This window comes from Dipodomys merriami, unplaced genomic scaffold (genome assembly GCF_024711535.1).
Source record: "Dipodomys merriami isolate MVZ:Mamm:240054 unplaced genomic scaffold, mDipMer1.0.p SCAF_177, whole genome shotgun sequence".
In the NCBI taxonomy this organism is placed as follows: domain Eukaryota; kingdom Metazoa; phylum Chordata; class Mammalia; order Rodentia; family Heteromyidae; genus Dipodomys; species Dipodomys merriami.
The window spans coordinates 1804889-1825472 of NW_027203126.1; the positions used below are offsets into that span (position 1 = coordinate 1804889).

General features: G+C 41.5%; 1 protein-coding gene across 3 annotated transcripts in view; it reads left to right on the forward strand.

Annotated features, from left to right (window-relative positions):
- LOC138829862 (citron Rho-interacting kinase) overlaps positions 1-20584 on the forward strand; it is a 162294-nt gene that overhangs the window by 117445 nt on the left and 24265 nt on the right. For 2 of the 3 annotated variants that reach the window (XM_070026426.1, XM_070026425.1), the window contains 6 exons: positions 4847-5044; positions 5524-5717; positions 8168-8303; positions 10552-10656; positions 17584-17724; positions 19106-19213. In XM_070026426.1, coding sequence (XP_069882527.1) covers positions 4847-5044; positions 5524-5717; positions 8168-8303; positions 10552-10656; positions 17584-17724; positions 19106-19213 — 882 coding nt within the window. Of the gene's footprint in view, positions 1-4846; positions 5045-5496; positions 5718-8167; positions 8304-10551; positions 10657-17583; positions 17725-19105; positions 19214-20584 lie in introns of all 3 variants that reach the window. The other variant, XM_070026424.1, reaches the window with a different exon arrangement.

Below are 20584 nucleotides of genomic sequence, written 5' to 3' on the forward strand. Positions count from 1 at the left end.
TGGGTGAGGAAAGAGAGGTAGCTTCTGTAGTTCCCATGTACATTCGAGTGCCAGAAACAGCAAGACTTATGAATCAGAGCCATAGAAATTGGTACCTCTGTGGTAGATTTCTTGCAATAATTAAATTATGTGATGCATTCAGAGGGCTCACACAGGATTTGGCTTATAGAAAGGACTAAGTAATTTTGGTTATTCTTATTATTTTTCTTTATCATACTGGGCTTTATAGCATAATCTTTTATCTGGAAAAATGCCTCTGTGACTTTTAAAAAGCCTAGAATCCACTGCTTTGGGACCTTTGGCCACCATAGTACAAGTACAGTGATAACTTTTGCAAGTTCAAGGCTGCTTTAAAATAATTTAGGGGAGGGTAATAGATGTTTCTTTCTTTTTTTTTTTTTACGTTTTTTATTGTAAAAATACTGTACAGAGGGGTTACAGTTACATGAAGGTGTTTCATTCTTTTCTGGCATGGTCCAATGACATTTCTCTTGGTCATTGGCAAGAACTGTCTGTAATCACTCAATTGCTAGGAGCACCCAGTTGGCAGTTTCCACAAAGCCAGAGAGCAATAAGAATTTTTTTTCCCTACCATTTCTATATTTCGAAGGGATTTATAAAAGGATTTGATTCAATCTGGCACCTAAAACCCTACCTAAGTCTGTTTTAGAGGGAGTTGGTGGGCAAGCATATGACACAGCTTTAATTATGAATCAATCTGTCAGCTATAAGATTAAAAATAAATAATATGCAAATCATTGCCTTCAGGAAAGAACTTAGGCATGAAAAATAGGATTCCATTCCTGAGTCTTGTTAGCCTGGTGCTTGTTGTTTGTTTTCTTCACCCCTGATGTGCTGCTGGACACCTTTCCTGGCCCCTCCCTCTCTTTAACTCATCATTCGATGAAAGGGGTCAACATTTATCTTCCAGCCCTGTGAGGTTTATGCCTTAGCCTTGAGAAGGAAAAGATAAAGCTCAAACAGAGATCTTGGGTACTTCCTTCTTCTTCTTCTTCTTCTTTTTTTGACACTGAGAGTAGATAATATATGTGTGTGTGTGTGTGTGTGTGTGTGTGTGTGTGTGTGTGTGTGTGTGTGTGTGTGTGTGTGTGTGTGTGTGTGTGTGTGTGTGTGTGTGTGTGTGTGTGTGTGTGTGTGTGTGTGTATATGTGTGTGTGTGTGTGTGTGTGTATGCCCTCCTTCCTCTCTTTTAGAATGGCTGACACTAAAATCTTTTATCTGCAAACACAGCCTGTAAGAAAAGCTGTGCTCACCCCTGAAGCTACTGCCCTTATGACTTTTGATATATATATATATATATATATATATATATATATATATATATATATATATTTTTTTTTTTTTTTTTTGGTAAAGATGGAATCATCCTTCAGATTTTTTTTTTAATACCCTCTGTCTTTGGGTCTTAAAGGTTAACTGACTCATAAAAGAATATACTCATGGGAATATACTCATGGCCACCATGTAGACCTAAGAAAGCTTCTCTGTTACAAAGACCCAGAAGACAAATCAAACAAAATATTGAGTTAAACACCTCCCTGTGTTAGAGGGTACACAGGGTGGGACCATGAGCACAGATGGTTGGATTTCAGTGCCGGGTTCAAATTCTAGCTTTGTCATCTAGTAGCTCATGCTCTTGGGGAATTACTTAGCCCAGGCTACCCCAATTTCCCCATCTATAAAACAACAAGCATGACTAATGCCTACTTTAATGAGCAGTTTTAGAGATTGCTTCTGCCTTTCATTGTAACCATGGAGACCATTAACTTACTCCTTACTGGGTTTAAAGTCAGTTTAGTATTTGCCAACTCAATATATGTGTGTATAGACATGTCTAACATGTAACCACAACTCCACAGCCATTTGAAGTAGGGTCACAAGGTGATACTTTGTGATTTGGGAACAGTGAGTTGAATTGTTTCCAATCCCTGCACAGCGCTTCTCAAAGACACACAGGCCTCAAGTAGACAAATAAGCAAACTAGAGGCAGTGACCAAATAAATGGAGAACCACCACATACCAGGAATAAAGTCAGAGATCCAAGACCCTTGAAAAATTGACAACAGGGAACAGAAGGGTTCTTCTCATGCAGTGCAGCCCTCTCTGGCTTTGAAATGTTTCCTGTTTACTCTTTTACAATCTAATTTTCCAAGAAAGAGAAGAGATAGCACAAGTGGCCTCATCATAATTTTTTAACTGAATTAATGAAAAGAAGTAGGTACCTAAAGGCTTAAATATAATTTTGAATGGCAGGTAAATTGCATAATCTTAGATGACTAGGTTTGCTGTAGTCTTGTCTGTTTCCAAGAAGTTTTAAAAATGGAGGCACCACCTCAGTCAGTATCCGTTTTTATTCTTTTTGTTGTTGTTGTTCTTTGTTTTTTTCTTTTTGTGCTAGACCAGGGGCTTAAACTCAGAGTCTGGGCTCTGTCCCTGAACTTTTGTGCTCAAGTCCAGCACTCTACTACTTGAGCCATAGCTCTAGTTCTGGCATTTTTTTGGTGTTTAATTGGAGCTAAGAGTCTCACGCACTTTCCTGTGAGGGCTGGCTTTGAACCCTAATCCTCAGTTCTCAGCCTCCTAGTAACTAGGATTATAGGCATGAACCACCAGCACCTGGCTGCAATTTTTTTTTCTTGATATTTCATGAAGAATGGGACCAAATGGTATATAAGAAAATTCAAAAGAACAAACAGAAGAATAGACATGCTATTCACTTCCCTGTCATACATGGAGAAATGAACACAGCCAACTTCAAGGTGGCTTCTTGGGGGTTCCAGAATCCATTGTATAGGTAGCTGTCTTGCCTCATTCTTACTGGTGTTTTTTGGTGGGAAACATAGAAGGAAGCACAGAAGTGAATGGGACATTCATTCAATTTAGTAGGAAGAGTATCTGAAGGAATGGCTTCACTCTGTTCCAGCTGGAAGACCTGTTGAACCAATGGGCACTGTTTGTTTATTGTCTTGGATTTTAGGAGATATAACCATGTCACTGAAAGGGTGACACAACTGGGTGCTAGTGACTCATTTCTGTAATCCTAGCTATTAAAGAGATGGAAATCTGAGGATCAAGTTTGAAGCAAGCTAAGCAGGGAAGTCCATAAGACTCAAAGTGGAACTGTTGCTCAAGTGGTAGAACACTAGCCTTGACCAAGAAAGCTAAGCAAAAGTGAGAGAAACTGAGTTCAAGCGCTAGTATGCACACACACACACACACACACACACACACACACACACACACACACACACGCACGCACACACGCACGCACGCATGACCTTAGTGCTTCACCTGAAAACCTGACCAGATAATTTTTTTATTCCCCTCTTGTAGGTCACAGCATATCTCAAAGCAGTACATTAGGAATGACTGTAGGTTTTGACTTGAAAAAGCAAATTACTGGACCACTTACTATGTTAAAAGGTTATCAGTTCAGTTAACAAAATGAAAAGCTGCATTTTCTGAGCCACAATGAACAAATGAGCTTAATTGATGTTCTCTATTTCCGTGTGTCTGGGAAGATTTTTATTTTAAATTGATAATCAGAGGGAGTTACAATAAGGAATTTGTCATGGAAACAATGGTAAGATCTCACAAGTTAAGTCTGTTCAAGGCTTGGAAATAGGAAGCAATTAATAACCGTAGGCTTAAAGGCATATTCCTTTTAATTTACTTCTTTTTGTTGCATAAAATTTAATTTATGGCCTGTGCACCTCATTCTGACTATTATTAGAAAATTGCCCTTAAACTTCTAAAGTATTTTTATATAAAAGCTCTCTGCAAGCTTCGATACTAAACCTTGGCGAAGAGAATAGAAAAGCTTAAACGCACTGAAACGGAAGTCATTCTGCCATTGAGCAGGGAAATAATTTAGTACAAGCAGATTAGATCTCTCAGTAAAATGGCAATTTCATGTATGCTGAGAGCCAACTGTATAGTGAAATCCATTATGGTGGTGCTATAATGCAGTTTTGTAGTTTCAGAATCATTCCTATTGTCCTTTAAGATTTGTTTTTCCTCTTTGTTACATGAAATTAAATTCATTGCTTGTGATTTTATTCAACTAACTCTTGGTGTCCTTCAATGTCAGTTTTTCTTGATAAAAGCTTCATTTTCTAAGAGTGTAACCATTTTCAATGACAGTCTCTTACAGATGGTGTCAAGGTCATTTTTATTTAATTAGGCAATTATGGAGCCAGACTTTCCTCTCTCCTAAGCTTGTGATACCGTCCCCAATATTAACTTGACCTCATTTGAACTTGTCCTTTGCATACAATCAAAATTTTCTCTACCCCCTCCCTCCTTTTTTTGTGTCAATGCCAGACCAGGGCTTAAATTCACAGTCTCACACTCTATGCTTTTTTAAAAACTCATGACTGGCATTCTACCACTTGAACCATGCCTCCAGGCCAGCTTTTTGCTGGTTAATTGCGGATGGAATCTTGAGGGCTAGCTTTGAACTGGGTACCTCCACATCTCACTCAGCTTCCTCAATAGCCAGTGCCTGGCTCTAGGACTTCTCTCTCCCTCTCCCTCTCCCTCTCCCTCTCCCTCTCCCTCTCCCTCTCTCTCTCTCTCTCTCTCTCTCTCTCTCTCTCTCTCTCTCTCTCTCTCTCTCTCTCTCTCTCTCTCTCTCTCTCTCTCTTTCTCTCCCCCCCTCCCTCCTCCTAAGGCATGCATCTTAGAACTGAATTGAAGTCAGGGTTTAGATCTGACTCCTATGTTAGACAGCTGCTCATTGTCATGTAGCTTGACGTTTCTAGAAACTGCCCCTTGCTCACAATGAACTTGTCTGATGTGTGGCTGGACTCTCTTCTCCCTCTAGGTAATCACAGACCTGGAAGAGCAGCTAAACCAGTTGACCGAAGATAATGCCGAACTCAACAACCAAAACTTCTACTTGTCCAAACAACTCGATGAGGCCTCCGGGGCCAATGATGAGATTGTACAGCTGCGAAGTGAAGTGGATCACCTGCGCCGGGAGATCACGGAGAGGGAAATGCAGCTCACCAGCCAGAAGCAAGTAAGGAGGGCACACAGGGTTGGAAAGGAAAGCTTATGTGCCTTCTGCAGAGACTTTAACCCTCATTGGTAAATGGGCTCCTTTTCAATCATCTCTTGTTGCCAAGACTTTGGGGTTTTGAAAACTATGTTTTGAGAAGTGTACAGTGTTCTTCTTCATTTGTTTTAAAATAACTAAGCATAATATTGAATGCTTTGGGAGTCTAGTGTGAACCACTTGATTTTAAAACTTGGTCCCTTTTCCTCCCTCCCATCCTCCTTCCCTCTTGGCTCTGGGTTTGCCTCTTAAGATGGCAGCACAAATGGCCTTTCGTCCATTCATTACATTGTCCTTCCCCCTTGAGCGGTAAGATGAAAAACAGGCTGTATTTTAGACTGTGTAGTTAGGAACTTGTGCTTTTCTGAAACTGATCCCCAAAAAGTAACCTCCAGGAAATCCTCGTTTGATACAAGGCACAACTGAGTGGTACTGATTTGCAGACGATGGAGGCTCTGAAGACCACGTGTACAATGCTGGAAGAACAGGTCATGGATCTGGAGGCCCTCAACGATGAGCTGCTGGAGAAAGAGCGCCAGTGGGAGGCCTGGAGGAGTGTCCTTGGTGACGAGAAGTCCCAGTTTGAGTGCCGGGTTCGAGAGTTACAGAGGATGCTGGACACTGAGAAGCAGAGCAGGTGGGATTTCCTGTTTGCAGAAGGCTAGGGGGCAGGTGACTGCCACTGGAGTTCCGTCAGAATGTTGAGCAGGTTGACCAGTGCTCCCAGTTGCCCTGGAGTAAAAAGTTTCCCAGGATGCCAATCTTTCAGGGTTAAGACCAGGAGATTCAGGTGGACCATGGTATATGGGTTGTCCTGGTGATATATCACTTGAATTCTGTGCAGGGGCTGATTTCCATTCACCTGGTAGTCAAGGTAAATATCTCAGTGCTTCCTTTGTATTTTATTTATCTGTTTATAAGGCAGTGCTGGGGATTTGGACTTTGGGGCCTGATGATAGGTAGGCAGGCATTCTACTACTTGAGTCATGCCTCCAGTGCTACAGTGCTTTCTTTGTAGAAACATGTCCATCAGGTTTATCATCGTGACCACGTGGCCATGTCACAGGACCATTGCCCTTTTAGTCCTATTGTCCTGTACTTGCCATGTTCTTCCTACTACTCCAAGCCTCCCCATCTGCAGCCCTGTGACATTTTGGACTGGGTAATTCTTTGTTGTGGAGGGCTGTGTTCTGCATTGTGGGATTTTGAGCATCACCCTTAATCTCTACTCATTAGGTGCCAGTAGCAATCCCCTTCTCCAATGGTCACAGTCCAGAGTGACCCTAGACATTGTCTGATGTCCTCTGAGGTAGGGCAAAGTTGCTTGTAATCCTAGCTACTCAAGAGGCTGAGATCTGAAGATCAAAAGTTCAAAGCCAGCCCCGGCAGCAAAGTCCAAGAGACTCTTATCTCCAGTTAACAACCAAAAAGCTGGAAGTGGAGGTGTAACTCAAGTCGTAAGTGTCAGCGTTGAGTTGAAAAAGCCAAGCGAGAACATAAGGCCCTGAGTTCAAGCCCCAGTAATGGCATTTAAAAAAAAAAAAAAGAAAAGAAAAAGAGAAAGAGAAAAAAGATTGGAGGTATAGGGTAAGAACCCTTAAAGTTGTAAGAGGAGCTGGTAGAAATAATGCTTTTCTGGATTTTATCAGCAAGTTTGCTGATATGAGGGGCTGTTGATTTAAGATGCTGGCTCTGCTTTTTCTCCATACCCTTGAGTTCTTCCCAGCTCATTGCAAGCTGTAGCCATGTTCCTTTCCTTCCTACCCACAATCAAACCCTCTTTGAGCTATTTCTTGGGTCCCTTAGAGAAAATTTTGTGGGTCAGATCTGACTTCCACATCAAGGAATAACCAGCCACACATGGAAATTGTAATTATGGACTGCACTTAGAAAGACTAACATTAGCCTACTTCCATTTCATGTCTGTTTTTGGAGTCATCGTGAAAGACCTTGGCTCCCCACTACACACATACACTTTTTTCTTTTTTAGTGTTGTGTGGAATACGGAGATGAATAAAATATAAAATTCTTAATTTTTGTTCTTATGAGACTAAGAGTCTAGTGGTGAAGATAAACCATGCAGTTAACTACTTATCCCCTAAAGTTGGTTGTGATACATGCTGGAAGCAAAACCCATCAATGCTTATGTGACAGGATGAGGAGACATTGCTTTTGAGCGAACTGGGGACACATTTATGGAGGTTATGTTTGAGTTTATTCTTGAAGGCTTGTGGGATTTAAGTTTATAGAGTAGGAAGTAGAGGTGGAGAAGGCACACAGGTCAACATGTAGAAGAGGGAAAAATGATACATATCTGGGGAAGGGAAGTGGCTTTTCCTGTTTGCTTTGATTTTGGTATATTTTCTTTTGTTTGCCAGTACTAGAGCTTGAATTGAAGGCCTCCAGCTCATGACCATCTCACTACTGGTACTCAAGCCATGTCTCTGGTTCTAGATTTTTGCTAGTTAATTGGGGACCTGAACTGGCTTCAAATCCTCAGATCTCCACTTCCTAAGTAGCTAGGACAATAGGTGTCAGCTACCAGTGCCTGCTGATTTTTGTATTAACTGGTGTTGTTTATATATACATTCACCAGAGTCACATTTCAGTTTGTTTTCCCGATGAGCAGCCAGAGCCCTTTCAGATGACTTAAAGACAGTGAATATTCGCCTGAATGGAGAGTGAGAGGGAGAGAGGGAGAGAGAGAGAGAGAGGGAGAGAGAGAGAGAGAGAGAGAGAGAGAGAGAGGAGAGAGAGAGAGCGCCTCATTTTGCATCCATGGGAATGTGTGACACCCTCCACATACTTTTATTCAGCCTGGTTGCATTTAGAAATGATTTCAGACTGAAGTACTCATCCAACTTTACTGCTTAAAGGCAATTTTACTCAGAGTCTGAACTGGGTCACATTTTTGCTCTGTAAGCTGTCAGAAAGGAAGATGTAATTTGAAGGTAAGACTCGGGGTTGGGCATCTGTCTGACGTCCAGCCTGTTTAATTGCTCATCAGGCATAGACATGGATGAGCCTCCGGCCTTCAGGCATGTGGTAGTGGGGCTTCTGAAAGCAGGCCTTGTGTTTTCCTGGCAGGGCAAGAGCTGATCAGCGCATCACTGAGTCTCGCCAGGTGGTGGAGTTGGCAGTGAAGGAGCACAAGGCTGAGATTCTTGCTCTGCAGCAGGCACTCAAAGAACAGAAGCTGAAAGCGGAGAGCCTCTCTGATAAGGTCAGCACCCATGCCTTCTGCCTTTTAAAAATACACGTTTCCATCTTTTAAAGGTATGCAGAAACTCACATGCAATCTGTGGCAAATGTATTTGGGTAGCTCATAGCATAGATAGGTATAGTGGGTGAGCATTATCATGGCTGGTCAGTAATGTTTTCAGTTCTATCTGTCTGTGCCCCAAAAGTCTAAATTTTTATCTGGATGAATATCTCTGTTGTCTTCAGCATCTTATTTCTACAAGTCTTTATGGATCTGATGCTGAGCATCATGGGAAAGCACATGGCAGTTGTGACTAACGCTAATTCTACTGAGGCAGTTGTTGGCATCTCAGCTTCCACCTGTTACAGACCAGGGATATAATTCTGTATTAGTTCATGTTCTGTCACTATAACAAAACACTTGGACAAGGTGATTTCTGCAGAACTGGGAGTTTATCTGGAGTTGGGCAGTCCAGGAACACAGGGCAGGCACCTGAGGAGTACCTTGATGCTGTGTCATAACATGGTGAGACAAAGTGTGTTTGCTCAAATGTCTCTTCTTATGAAGCCCCGAATGCCATCGTGGGGACCCCCATTCTTCTGACCTCATCTAAACCTAATCCGGAAGACTTCACCTCCATATACTATTAACATGTGAATTTAAGGAATTTAATTTCACACCAGAAATACATGTGTTCTGTCCATGAACCATCCCATGTTATAGTTTACAAAGTGATGTACTAGTGTTTTGGAGATATTATCTAATAGTCTCGAAAGAGATGTAGAACAGGTAACTTCCATGTTATAGGTGACATAAGTGAAGATCTGAGAAATGTTATACACATATAAAGTAGCAGTTTGAATTTTAATATGTCATGTAATTTTGTTATTGTGTGTTTACAAGAGGAATTGTTTAGTATCATTGTGGGAAATAGAGAAATCACAGAAGAGTAGAAGAAAAAAATTGACTAAAAACCCATTCCCTTCTTATGTGGCGAATTTATTTGTAGTTGTGCACATATGCGTAACACATATTTATAAACCTAGGTACTTACTATATCTATAGCTCTCTATTTTTTAAAAACATAATATAACTGGAGGCTTTCCCTGAGTTATTAAATATTTTTTGAACATGTAATTCTGAGAAAATAAAATTGTATGTAAGTACCTAATTTAAGCATTTGTCTTATAGTGGAAATTTGGGTTTCTTCCAATTTTTTTTTGCCATATAAATAATACTGTGATGAACATAAATCTTTTCAAACATCTGTGATTATTTCTTACTGGAAATTCATAGAGACAGAATTATAGGATTCAAGGCTACAGCTCATCCTTTAGAAACACTTGAGTTTTGAGATTGGCCTCATGTTTTTTTGTTTTGCTTTGGTTTTTTTTTTAACCATGAGGAGAGAACATTTGTTATTTGGAGATAAGTAAACTCTTATATGTTTAATGGGGAAAATTTTTTTCTTGTTGGTTCCTTTTTATGCAGAGAGGGGCGGGGTGAGTTGGGAGGCTGGTACTAGAGCTTAAACTCAGAACCTGGTGCACTTATTTAGCTTTTTGGCTCTACCACTTGAGCCACATTTGCTGCTTTTTGCTAGTTAGTTGGAAGTAAGTATGTCTTACCAGATCTCAGCTTCCTAAGTAGCTAGAGTTACAGGTGTCAGCCACCAGTGCCTGTTAGTTGACTATCCTTGAAGTATTCAGTAGCCAAGCCCTACATGGTTCCAGACATTTTGATACCATACTTGCTTGATGGGATTTGGGATAAATTTCTCTTTTTCATACTTCACTTATCAAGTGGTCATCTGACAAGCAATTGTGATAAGTGTACCTGTGTAGTTATAGGCATCCCCCTGCCCTCTTGACCTGATATAAAGATCCTTGAAAATCCTTGGCCAGCCTTTTTTTCTACTCACCATAATGCCATACATGTGGTAAGCACCCAGCAAATGGTTATTTAATTAAATTCAGTTAAAACATGTCGGAGGAACAGATTGTTGAGCACTCAGCCTTGTGACAGGCACACATTTGGCCAGTCCCATAGAGACTTCCTCTTCTCCTGAGGGAGGTTTAACTTGCAATGTGGACTTGCATTTTTTCCAAATGTGATGCTTATGTTCTGACCTTTTGAATTTGGTTATCATTCCTATGTGAAGGTTTATGGATGTTGAGAAAAAAAAATCCATACTAACACCGTCCCCTTCCCTCCCCCCAATCTCACATATGCACTTGTGGCATCATGGCCAATTTTTTCGAATGCTCAGCTCAATGACCTGGAGAAGAAGCATGCCATGCTAGAAATGAACGCCCGAAGCTTACAGCAGAAGCTCGAGACTGAACGAGAGCTCAAGCAAAGGCTTCTGGAAGAGGTGAGTGAAACCCACTTGGGAATTAGAGCCAGGTAGAGCTTGAACATGAAAATTTGGTCTGTTTAGGTGGTCAGATTTTGAAATTGAAAAGCAAAATCAGATGATCATAGAATACTTTCTGGAAGATATTTTTTTGTTGTTGTTGTTGTTTTGGTCCTTCATGAGGCTTGAACTCTGGGCTTGGGCGCTGTCCTTGCACTCTTCAGTTCAAGGAGAGCGCTCTACTGCATGAGCCACAGCGCCACTTCCGGTTTTCTAGTGGTTTATTGGAGATAAGAGTCTCAGGAACTTTCCTGCCCAGACTGGCTTTAAACCTTGACCCTCAGATCTCAGCCTCCTGAGGAGCTAGGATTATAGGCGTGAGCCACCGGCACCCGGCTTTCTGGAAGATATTTAACCCATGAAAATAATATGCCTTGAAAGGCAACGGGTCTCTCTGTCGTTTATATCCTCCATGGTGTTGAACAAAGTGTCAAGCTGGCAGTAAGGCTGTGTTGAAAAGAGGCTTATCAAGCACATGGCTGAATAGATATTGAGTTTAATTGTTGTTTGAAATTAATATTCAAAGTATATTAAGTTTTCATGCTGCTAGAACATTTATGCCAATTAGCTTCCTACATTGGTCTGAGATTTGATCAGATTTGCTGAGCACTCCATTTCATGAGGGCTTTTGAACATGTGCTCAATTCAATTAAAAAAATTATGCTCTGTGTTTGACATATAAAAAGTTCAAAGTGATCTCTGAATTACCCCCCCTCCATGTTATTTCATGTGTCTTTTCCCACAACTCTGGAAATTGCTAATTAAATTGATCCCATCCCCAACCTAAAACCCATACATTGAATTACAAATGCACTTCATGAAGCTATTTAATGAAAAGTTGAACTCCAAAGAGGGTTCTGTTTGAACTATCTAGTGAGCCTGGCAGTTCAGTTACCCAGAATTCCCTGTTATATTTATCCCACTCATAGATCCTAAGAAGCTCTGCAGATAGAAGTAACTGCCATGCTGTTAAGTTGGCAAAGTAGTGAACATATTGCAGGTGATTGTAAAAGTGTCTTATAAAATACTTTACAACATGAAGCTTAGGTGGGAGTCTGAGAAAGTTCTGGAGGTGGTTGTACAATAAAATCAACATTTTTTAATATCACTGAATTATACACTTACAAATGGTTAAGATGGCCTAGCATGCAGGAGGCCTTGGACTTGATTCTTAGAACCACACACACACACACACACACACACACACACACACACACACACACACACACACACACACACACACACACACACACACACACACACACACACACACACACACACACACACACACACACACACACACACACACACACACACACACACACACACACACACACACACACACACACAAAAGCAGGAGAGAAAAAAATTGTAAAAATGATTGATTTTATGTTATATGTTATTTGCCATGGTAAAAAAATGAATGAAAGTTTTGTGCACACAAACACATATGAATGAAATCCACCAAATTGCCCCAAGAACAACATTCAGATTGAGTCCTTTATCCAACATAGTTGAGTCAGAGTATTTTGGATTTCAGATTTTTATTTAGTTGAGAGATCTGCATGTGTAGAATGAGCCATCTCAGGGATAGAACCCACAACACAAAGTTCATTTATACTCCAGTATACAGCTTAGACTAAAAACACGTGCAAACTGAAAATAATTTTATACCTTTTCAGTGCATCTGCATTTTGACTGTGAGATCGGATATGGAATTTTTCTTTTTCTTTTGGCTCCAGTACTTGAATCCAAGGCCTGGGAACTGTTCTTTAACCTTTTTCACTCAAGGCTGGTGTCCTACCACTTGAACTACACCTCTACTTCCAGATTTCTGGTGGTTAATTGGAGATAAGACTTCTTTGCCGGGCTGGGAAGGTGGCTCAGTGGTAGAGTGCTTGCCTTGCATGCCTGAGGCCCTGGGTTCGATTCCCCAGCTCCACATATGCAAAAAGAAAAAAGCCGGAAGTGGCGCTGTAGCTCAAGTGGTAGAGCGCTAGCCTTGAGCTGAAGAGCTGAGGGACAGTGCCCAGGCCCAGAGTTCAGGCCCCACAACTGGACCCAAAAAAAAAAAAAAAAAAAGACTTCTTTGCCTAAGCTGGCATCAAACCACAATCTTCAGATCTTAGCATCCTTAGTAGCTTGGATTGCAGGTATGAGCCACCGGCACCCACTTGGGCATAGAATTTTGTACTCATGAGACACTCCAAAAGTTTTGAAGCATTTCAGATTTGGGAGTTTTGGATTACAGATTCTCAACCAGTAATTGAACTTTCCAAAGTACCATGTGGTCAAATGGAGAATGACAGCCTTCTATCTGGAATGAATAAGCAATGTTCCCACTTTGGGCACATGCTAGCAACAGAACAGAAATAATCAGTGCTGTTGCCCATTATTCTAGCAACAGAACAGAAATAATCCATGTTCCTGCTTGTCCTGGTCTCTCTCCCCCACCCAGGGGGTGCAGCTGGCCCTGATAGTTCACTAATTTGGTCCAAGGTTAAATGGTGAGTCAGTGCCCATGCCAGGAATAGAACACTAGGAGCCTGACTCAGTCCCCTTGTTCTCACTTCTAACCTACATAGGAACATTTCCAGCTTCCCAGTTTGTACCTCACAGATAGATATTTGAGCACAGACATCTGGTTGACAGAATTTGCAGACCGTTGAAAGTATGTGGTGTTTGAGATCCTTTGGTTATAGTGTACACTTGATAAACACCAACCCAGAGCTCAAATCTAAATGTCCTCAACATAGGTGCAGAGACTTTTATTTCGGCAGAACTGGCGTGTAAACACAGGGCCTGTGCTTGCTAGGCAAGTGCTTTACCCTTTGGGCCTAAACTTCTCAGAGTAGGAGAAACTGCTATGTTATCTAGTCCAAATTCCAACCATTCTTCTCTTTAGACCTGCCTCTGATAAACTTTACTAATGGGCCATTCTCCTAACTCAGTGCTCTGAGACCTGAAGTGGCCTTTGCAGCTCTTTTGACACCATACTTTAGAATCACTACTGGTCCACTGGAAGTAACACCAGAGGAAAAAAATATCCATTACTAATTTGTGTCAAATGCCTCCAGTCAAGGTAGAAAATCCCTTCCCCAATATTTCTCCCAAGCAGGCCTTGTTGAGCCACCAAATATTTACAGTGAATATGGATATCACAACCCATTGTTTTTTAGCAACTCTAATTCTTAGGAAGTTCTTTCTAATTTTGAGGTAGAATCTACAGCCTCTACCCATTGATTCTATTATATTGAAACCCATGAAATTGGAGAATAGTATGGGTAGAGTTAACCCAAACCAGAGATTTATATTGATTAATAAACAACCAAAAGTGCCTTGTTTAATGATCAGAATAAATAAGGGACAGGGAGGTAGCTCAGTGGTAGAGTACCTCCCTAGCATACATAAAGATCTAATCCCAGCACCGCAAAAATAAAACACAACAAACAAAAATCCCAAATAATACCTAATTAGCTCTTACTATATGCAAGATACCCGTGTACTTTATATGAATTAAATACTGTTCTTCCAACAATCCCGTGAGATAACTTATTTTTCTTATCTCTGTGAGTCAGATAACCAAATATCTCTCCCAGTTCAAATGACTTTTTTTTTTTTTTCCTAAGTGGAATCCCTCCCCACTCCCCCAAACTTGTCTGGCAAATCAAAGAGAATCTTTCAAAGTCCGTGTAGTCTGTATGTGGTCCAAGTGGGATATTTCCATTTCTCAACTGGACTCTAAATACATCTGCCAATTACCTGAATTTTTTTTTTTTTAATGCGGGTCCTAGGGCTTGAACTCAGGGCCAAGTTGCTGTCCCTGAGCTTCCCCTGTCACCTTCCCCCCCCCTCCCCAAAGCTAGCACTCTGCCACAGTGCCATTTCCAGCTTTTTTGGGGGGGGGGTGGTTAATTGGAGATTAGAGTGTCACAGATTTTTCTGCCTGGTAGGTCTTCAAACCATGATCCTCAGATCTCAGTCTCCTGAGTAGCTAGGTTTACAAGCATGAGCCACTGGAGCTTGGCTTTACCTGGGCTTTGTTAGGTAGTTTAATTATACCATTGACAGTTATTGACCTATTATATCTGATCTATTTCACAAAATTTAAAAAAATTATGATCTACATTTACTCTGTTGCTTAAAAAAAAAATCTGTCCTATTAAACTTCTTGTTGACTTTGCTTCATCCATCCTGCTCACTGGAATGGTTTCATGCACCAGGCATCGCCCAGCAACTTGGTGTACCTGCTTAGTTTCTTGTTGCGCGCGCACACACACACACACACACACACACACACACACACACACACACACACACACACACACACACACACACACACACACACACACACACACACACACACACACACACACACACACACACACACACACACACACACACACAGAGTGTTGGACAAGTTTAAACACATCAGTAGGACCCACCTCTCAGTCTAACAATGACTATGAACATGCCTTCATTTGTCTCCCAGAACAGCAGCTTAAATGACTTTGAAAAGCATTTCATCATGGTCTGATTCTCCTTGAAGGACTCATTGTCCTGAAGATCACCTCCATACCCTGCTCAGCTCTTCTTAGAGAGAGGCGAGAAGGGAGAGAGAGGAAGGCAGGCAGGAAGGTTATTTCATAGATGTAAATGTCACTCTTTCTTTTTATTATAGTAAATAACCAGCCTATTTCTTGGAAAGCCAATGGACAGTTGATGTGTTTATTCCAGAAAGATGTTTGGAGCCCAGCTGTCACCAAATAGATCCTTGTTCCTATCACTTGTTTGTCTGGTTCCTGACTACTAATTAATGTTATCTTAAAATAGTGGGAAGAAACTAAAGAGGATAATTTATGGAAGAAACCATCTTGTACTTGTGTATGCGTGTGCTGGGGGTGGGGAGCGATACCTCCTTTTCAGAGGGCATCTTAGCTGTTTTTTTTTTTTTTAATTTTTTTCTTAAGGGTTTGATTAAGTTCCAATTTATGCACCCGGGCCCAGTGATCTTTAGTATCTCTTGTTATAGATGAGTTGTTGGGAAGAGGCAGTGGGGAACATAAGGGGAACATTGAATTGGGTGGAAGGAAAAAAGAGGAATATAGGTAATGGAGCATACCAACATTCATTAAGCACCTACTGTCTGCTATGCACTGTGTTCAGTCTATCTTCCAGAAAGGCAGGGTATACCCAACCCTCAGATGAAGAGAATGAAGCTCTAAGAGGTAATCTGAGATGCCTGCCCAAGATCATATTTCTGCCAGGATTTAAACTAGGGCCTGGAAGATTCCAGAGTCCAGGTTCTTCTTCCAACACAATGTCCCAGGGAATCAGTTACCTCTTAAGAGAAAGAAGAAGAAATAGGAAGCAAAACACAGACAGAGAGAAGTGAATTAAGAGGAAGACTACCAGCAAATTCTGGTCATTTGAAAATTCCCTTAAGGATGTAAATCGTTCTTTCCTGGCTCTCTCTTTCTCTAAATCTCCAGGGAGTCTGAGGCAGTAGGAAAGAGATTGTTTGGGTCCCAGCCAGGATGGTTAGATGATAACCCAGTTTTTGGATGAAATCAAGCAGTATCCCGTTGAGATGGAACACATTTAGGAAAAGATACACACATTTTAGGAAAGTGAGCCATAAAACCAGTATCTCTATAGTCTGCCCTATTTTCTGGTTGACTTCCATTGTAAAAATTGCAAGAGATTTTCAGCACAAAACTACTTCCAGTACAAGTAACTGATTCCGCCGCCCCCCCCCCCCCCCAATTATTGCCAACTCCTGTGTTGAATCTGGATCTTGCTCTTCCTTTCTCCTCACATTGCAGGTATATGCCCTAGAATTGTGGCTTTCTGTTCCTGTGGGCAGTCGTGAGGTTCGGGGTGGTGTGATCCCTTCTGTGCACCCCACACTGCCTGTACAGTGATTTTTCCAAACAAACATTGAGATCCTAGGAGAGAAAAAAAAAAGGAACAAATGGAACTGAGTGGTCATAGCCATTGGGAAGTCAGACTTGTAGATCCTGTGGCTATGGCCATCCAAGTTTTCTTTGCAAATTCTGAGAAGGGAGGGGGGAGGCGCGCGCACGCACATGCGCGTGCAAGAGAGAGAGAGAGAGAGAGAGTTTGTTTACCTAAGGCTGGCACTCTACCATTTGAGCCATAGTTTTTGGTAGTTAATTGGAGATAAGAGCCTCACAGACTTTTCTGCCCATGCTGATTTCAAACTGCTAACCTTAAATCTCAGCCTCCTGAGTAGCTTGAATTACAGACATGAGCCACCAACCTGGCTACACTTCTGGATTTTTCTTTTCTTTTTTGCTGGTGAATTGGAAGATGAGAATTTTCCAATTTGCCTGTCCTTGCTGACTTTGAACAGAACCTCAGTCTTCAGATCTCAGCCTCTTTCTTTTTTTGGGTCGGTCGTGGGGCTTGAACTCTGTGCTTGGTTGCTGTGTCAGCTCTTCAGCTCAAGGCTAGTGCTCTACCACTTGAGCCACAGTGCCACTTCCAGTTTTCTGAGTGGTTTATTGGAGATAAGAGTCTCACAGACTTATCCCTGCCTGGGCTGGCTTTGAACCATGATCCTCAGATCTCAGCCTCCTGAGTAGCTAGGATTACAGGCGTGAGCCACCAGCGCCTGGCTCAAGATCTCAGCCTCTTGAGTAGCTAGGATTATAGATGTGAGCCACTCATAATGCCTGGCTCTCAAATTCTTTTTTAGCTGTGGTACATCTCATCTTAGCAGACAAATGGTAATTCTGGAAGGAGATGCTTTCAAAAGCGCAACTGGTATCATGCTGGACATGAGCTGGGAAGAGGACAAGTAGGGAGCCATGTGTGTTCTGTGAGGTATTAAACCTTTCTCTGGCTCTTCTCCCCACTTAGCAAGCCAAGTTACAGCAGCAGATGGACCTGCAGAAGAACCACATTTTCCGTCTGACTCAAGGCCTACAAGAAGCCCTTGATCGGGCTGACCTGCTGAAGACAGAAAGAAGTGATCTGGAATACCAGCTGGAAAACATTCAGGTGAGGAGTGGCAGGGGAAATCTGTTTTAAAAAAATGCAATGCTGTAAGTAAACACACTGGATGATATGCAAGTGATTTCAGATGAATTAACTGAAGTATAAAAGAGTCTATGGAGAGTTCAAATAGTATAATTCTTTAGAAGGACAAAGTTAAAGCTCAACAAAATAAGCACTGGGAAATGGGTACTTGCAAGGAGGTGGGAAAGGGAGGAGGGTGAGAGGAGAGTAGATGAATGAAGGGAGAAAGGGGAAGATGTAATGAAGAATTCATTGTATATGCCACAAAATTAAGAGAAATAAGAGGAGGAGTGTATCATGGGTGTGAAAATGTTGAAGGGGTGATACAGATCAAGATGCATTGTATGCACAAGCTCGTTTGTTAAATTGCAAAATAATTCAATACATATCCTACAAAATTAAGAAAAGTAAGGAAAGTAGTGGGTTGGGAGGGAGGGAGGAGAATGGACTGTATTCATAAACTGCTATGTTGAATGGCAGCTCCTTTGGACAACCACTTAATGATAATAACAAGTATATATATTTAAAAACCTGAATGAAGGGCTGGGGAAGTAGCTCAGTGATAGAGCATGTGCTTAGCATGAGCAACGTGCTCACCTTGTACCCTCTGCCTCCAAAACAATTGTGTTCAGAGGCAAGACATGATGGTAAGTATCTTCATGTTGTATAATGTTGTATGACACATTTTGTTACCCCAGCATTGGATCCTAAAATTAGTCATTGACTTTTTTTTTTTTGCTTTTTCATCTAACTTTTCATTTATCCTTTTTTTTAAAAAACCTTGTAATGAAATCAGGACAAAATATGTATTAGCCCAGTGCTGTTGGTGTTGAATTTCCTCTGCCTAGTAGCTTGAAACCTACTTTGTTTTAGCAGTACTGGGGTTGAACTCGGGGCCTTGTTCTTTCTAGTCAGATGCTCTACCATTGAGCTACACCTCTAGCATTTTTTGCTTGTTATTTTTTGAACAGAGTCTTATTTTTTTTTCCCCAGTCTGGCCTGGGCTGCCATTTGCCTTTTTATATTTCTTGTATAGCTGGGATGACAGGCACTTGCCATCAACCAATATGTCCAGTATTTGGCTGAGATAGGGTTTTACTAACTTTTTTCCATAGCTGGCCTCAAATCATGATCCCTCATGAATCATTGTTCCCATCCCCATCTGTGTGTGTGTGTGTGTGTGTGTGTGTGTGTATCTATCTTTATCTGTGTGTTACTGGGGATTGAACTCAGATCCTTGTGTATGCTAAGCAAGCACTCTACCACTGAGCTACAGCCCCAGCTTTTTTCTTAAACGTACCAAATTTAAAAGCCTTCTTCTGTCTAGACTCTGAGGTGTTTTTCCTCCCCCCATGAATTTTAGGTTCTCTATTCTCACGAAAAGGTGAAAATGGAAGGCACTATTTCTCAACAAACCAAACTCATTGATTTTCTCCAAGCCAAAATGGACCAACCTGCTAAAAAGAAAAAGGTGGGTCAACGTGTTTGACATAGGGCAATTGTTAGTTCAATTCCATCCATTATGAGTCAGCAGACATATTAATCAAAGGTATATAGAAGAAAAATTTGCATCTTTTTTTTGGGGGGTGGGTGGGAAAATAGGTATAGATGTAATTAGAATAGTCTTTATCAATGGGTGTCACTGATCACATCCAACAAATGGTTTATGCCATCAGAATCATCCTGCCTTTCTCTAAGGGAGTGATTTTTGTTTTTTCCTCCCACGAAGTGGTTAGGGCATGGTGGGAGTGGTGTACACAGAGAGAGGTTAATACACAAGTGATAGATGCTCGACTCCAAACAGGTTTGAAGGTCATATGTACTGGACTCTGACGGGATTGGCAGGTCATGTGTATAGGGCTTCCTAGAGACAGGCTTCCAAGAGACAAGTAGGGCATAGGCCAGAGACTCTTGTGTGTAGTTCTTAGGTCATCTGTGTGGGACTTGAGGATGGGCTTAGAATGATCTAGTCTCATTTAGTTATTTAGTTTAATTTCAAGACAGTCTTGTTGTGTAAGCCCAGGCTGGCTTGTAACTTACTGTGTAGCCTTGGCTTCCCTGGAACTCACTACCTTTCATCCTTAGCCTCCTGAGTTCTGGGATCACAGGTGTATACCTCATACCCTAGCTAGTCTAATGCCTTTAATTGGCTAACAAAGACCCAAGAAGTTGAAATGACCGGCCTAAGAGCTGATCCCTCCTCTCTGGTGCTGTACCATTCTGCTGCCACTGTTTCTATGGGAAAGGGTTTGAATACCCGGAATCCTTAGGAGAAAGGTGTAGAGGCTGGGGGGTGGGGAGAAGGGGGTGTCCCTGGTTGGTCCCCGTGATTCTGGTGCTCTCTGTCCTGTAAGGGGTGAGCACAGCATTTCACGGGTTGCCTCCTGCTGAGTATGGACCTCACGGAAGGATTTTCTTGCGTTTTGAGTGGCCGTATCTTATACTCACGATAATTTAATCTTCTTTATTTTAGCAGCGGACTGTTGTCTGGTCATGTCACTCAATGTTGTTGGGGTGTCCATTTCTTTTTCTTTCCATTTTTATTGTCATGCATTTTTTTCCCTTCCATGTCCATTCAATGTTTTCATTTTGTCTATTTTAGTAAGCTCCCTTATTTTGATTATCATTTTAAATTTTTTGTGTTGTATTTTTTTTCCCCTCCCCCAAACATCTTTCTCTGTGTCTTGTAACGAAGCACCATGAGACAAGTTCAAAGGCAAGAGTAACCTCTGAACCAGCCCTCCTGGCTCCATACTCCATCTCTCCTGGTTCCATTTTTTTGAGGGGGAAAGACTCTCGGGAAATGACTCTCCTGTCCTGGGAATGCTAAAGGAAGAGGTGG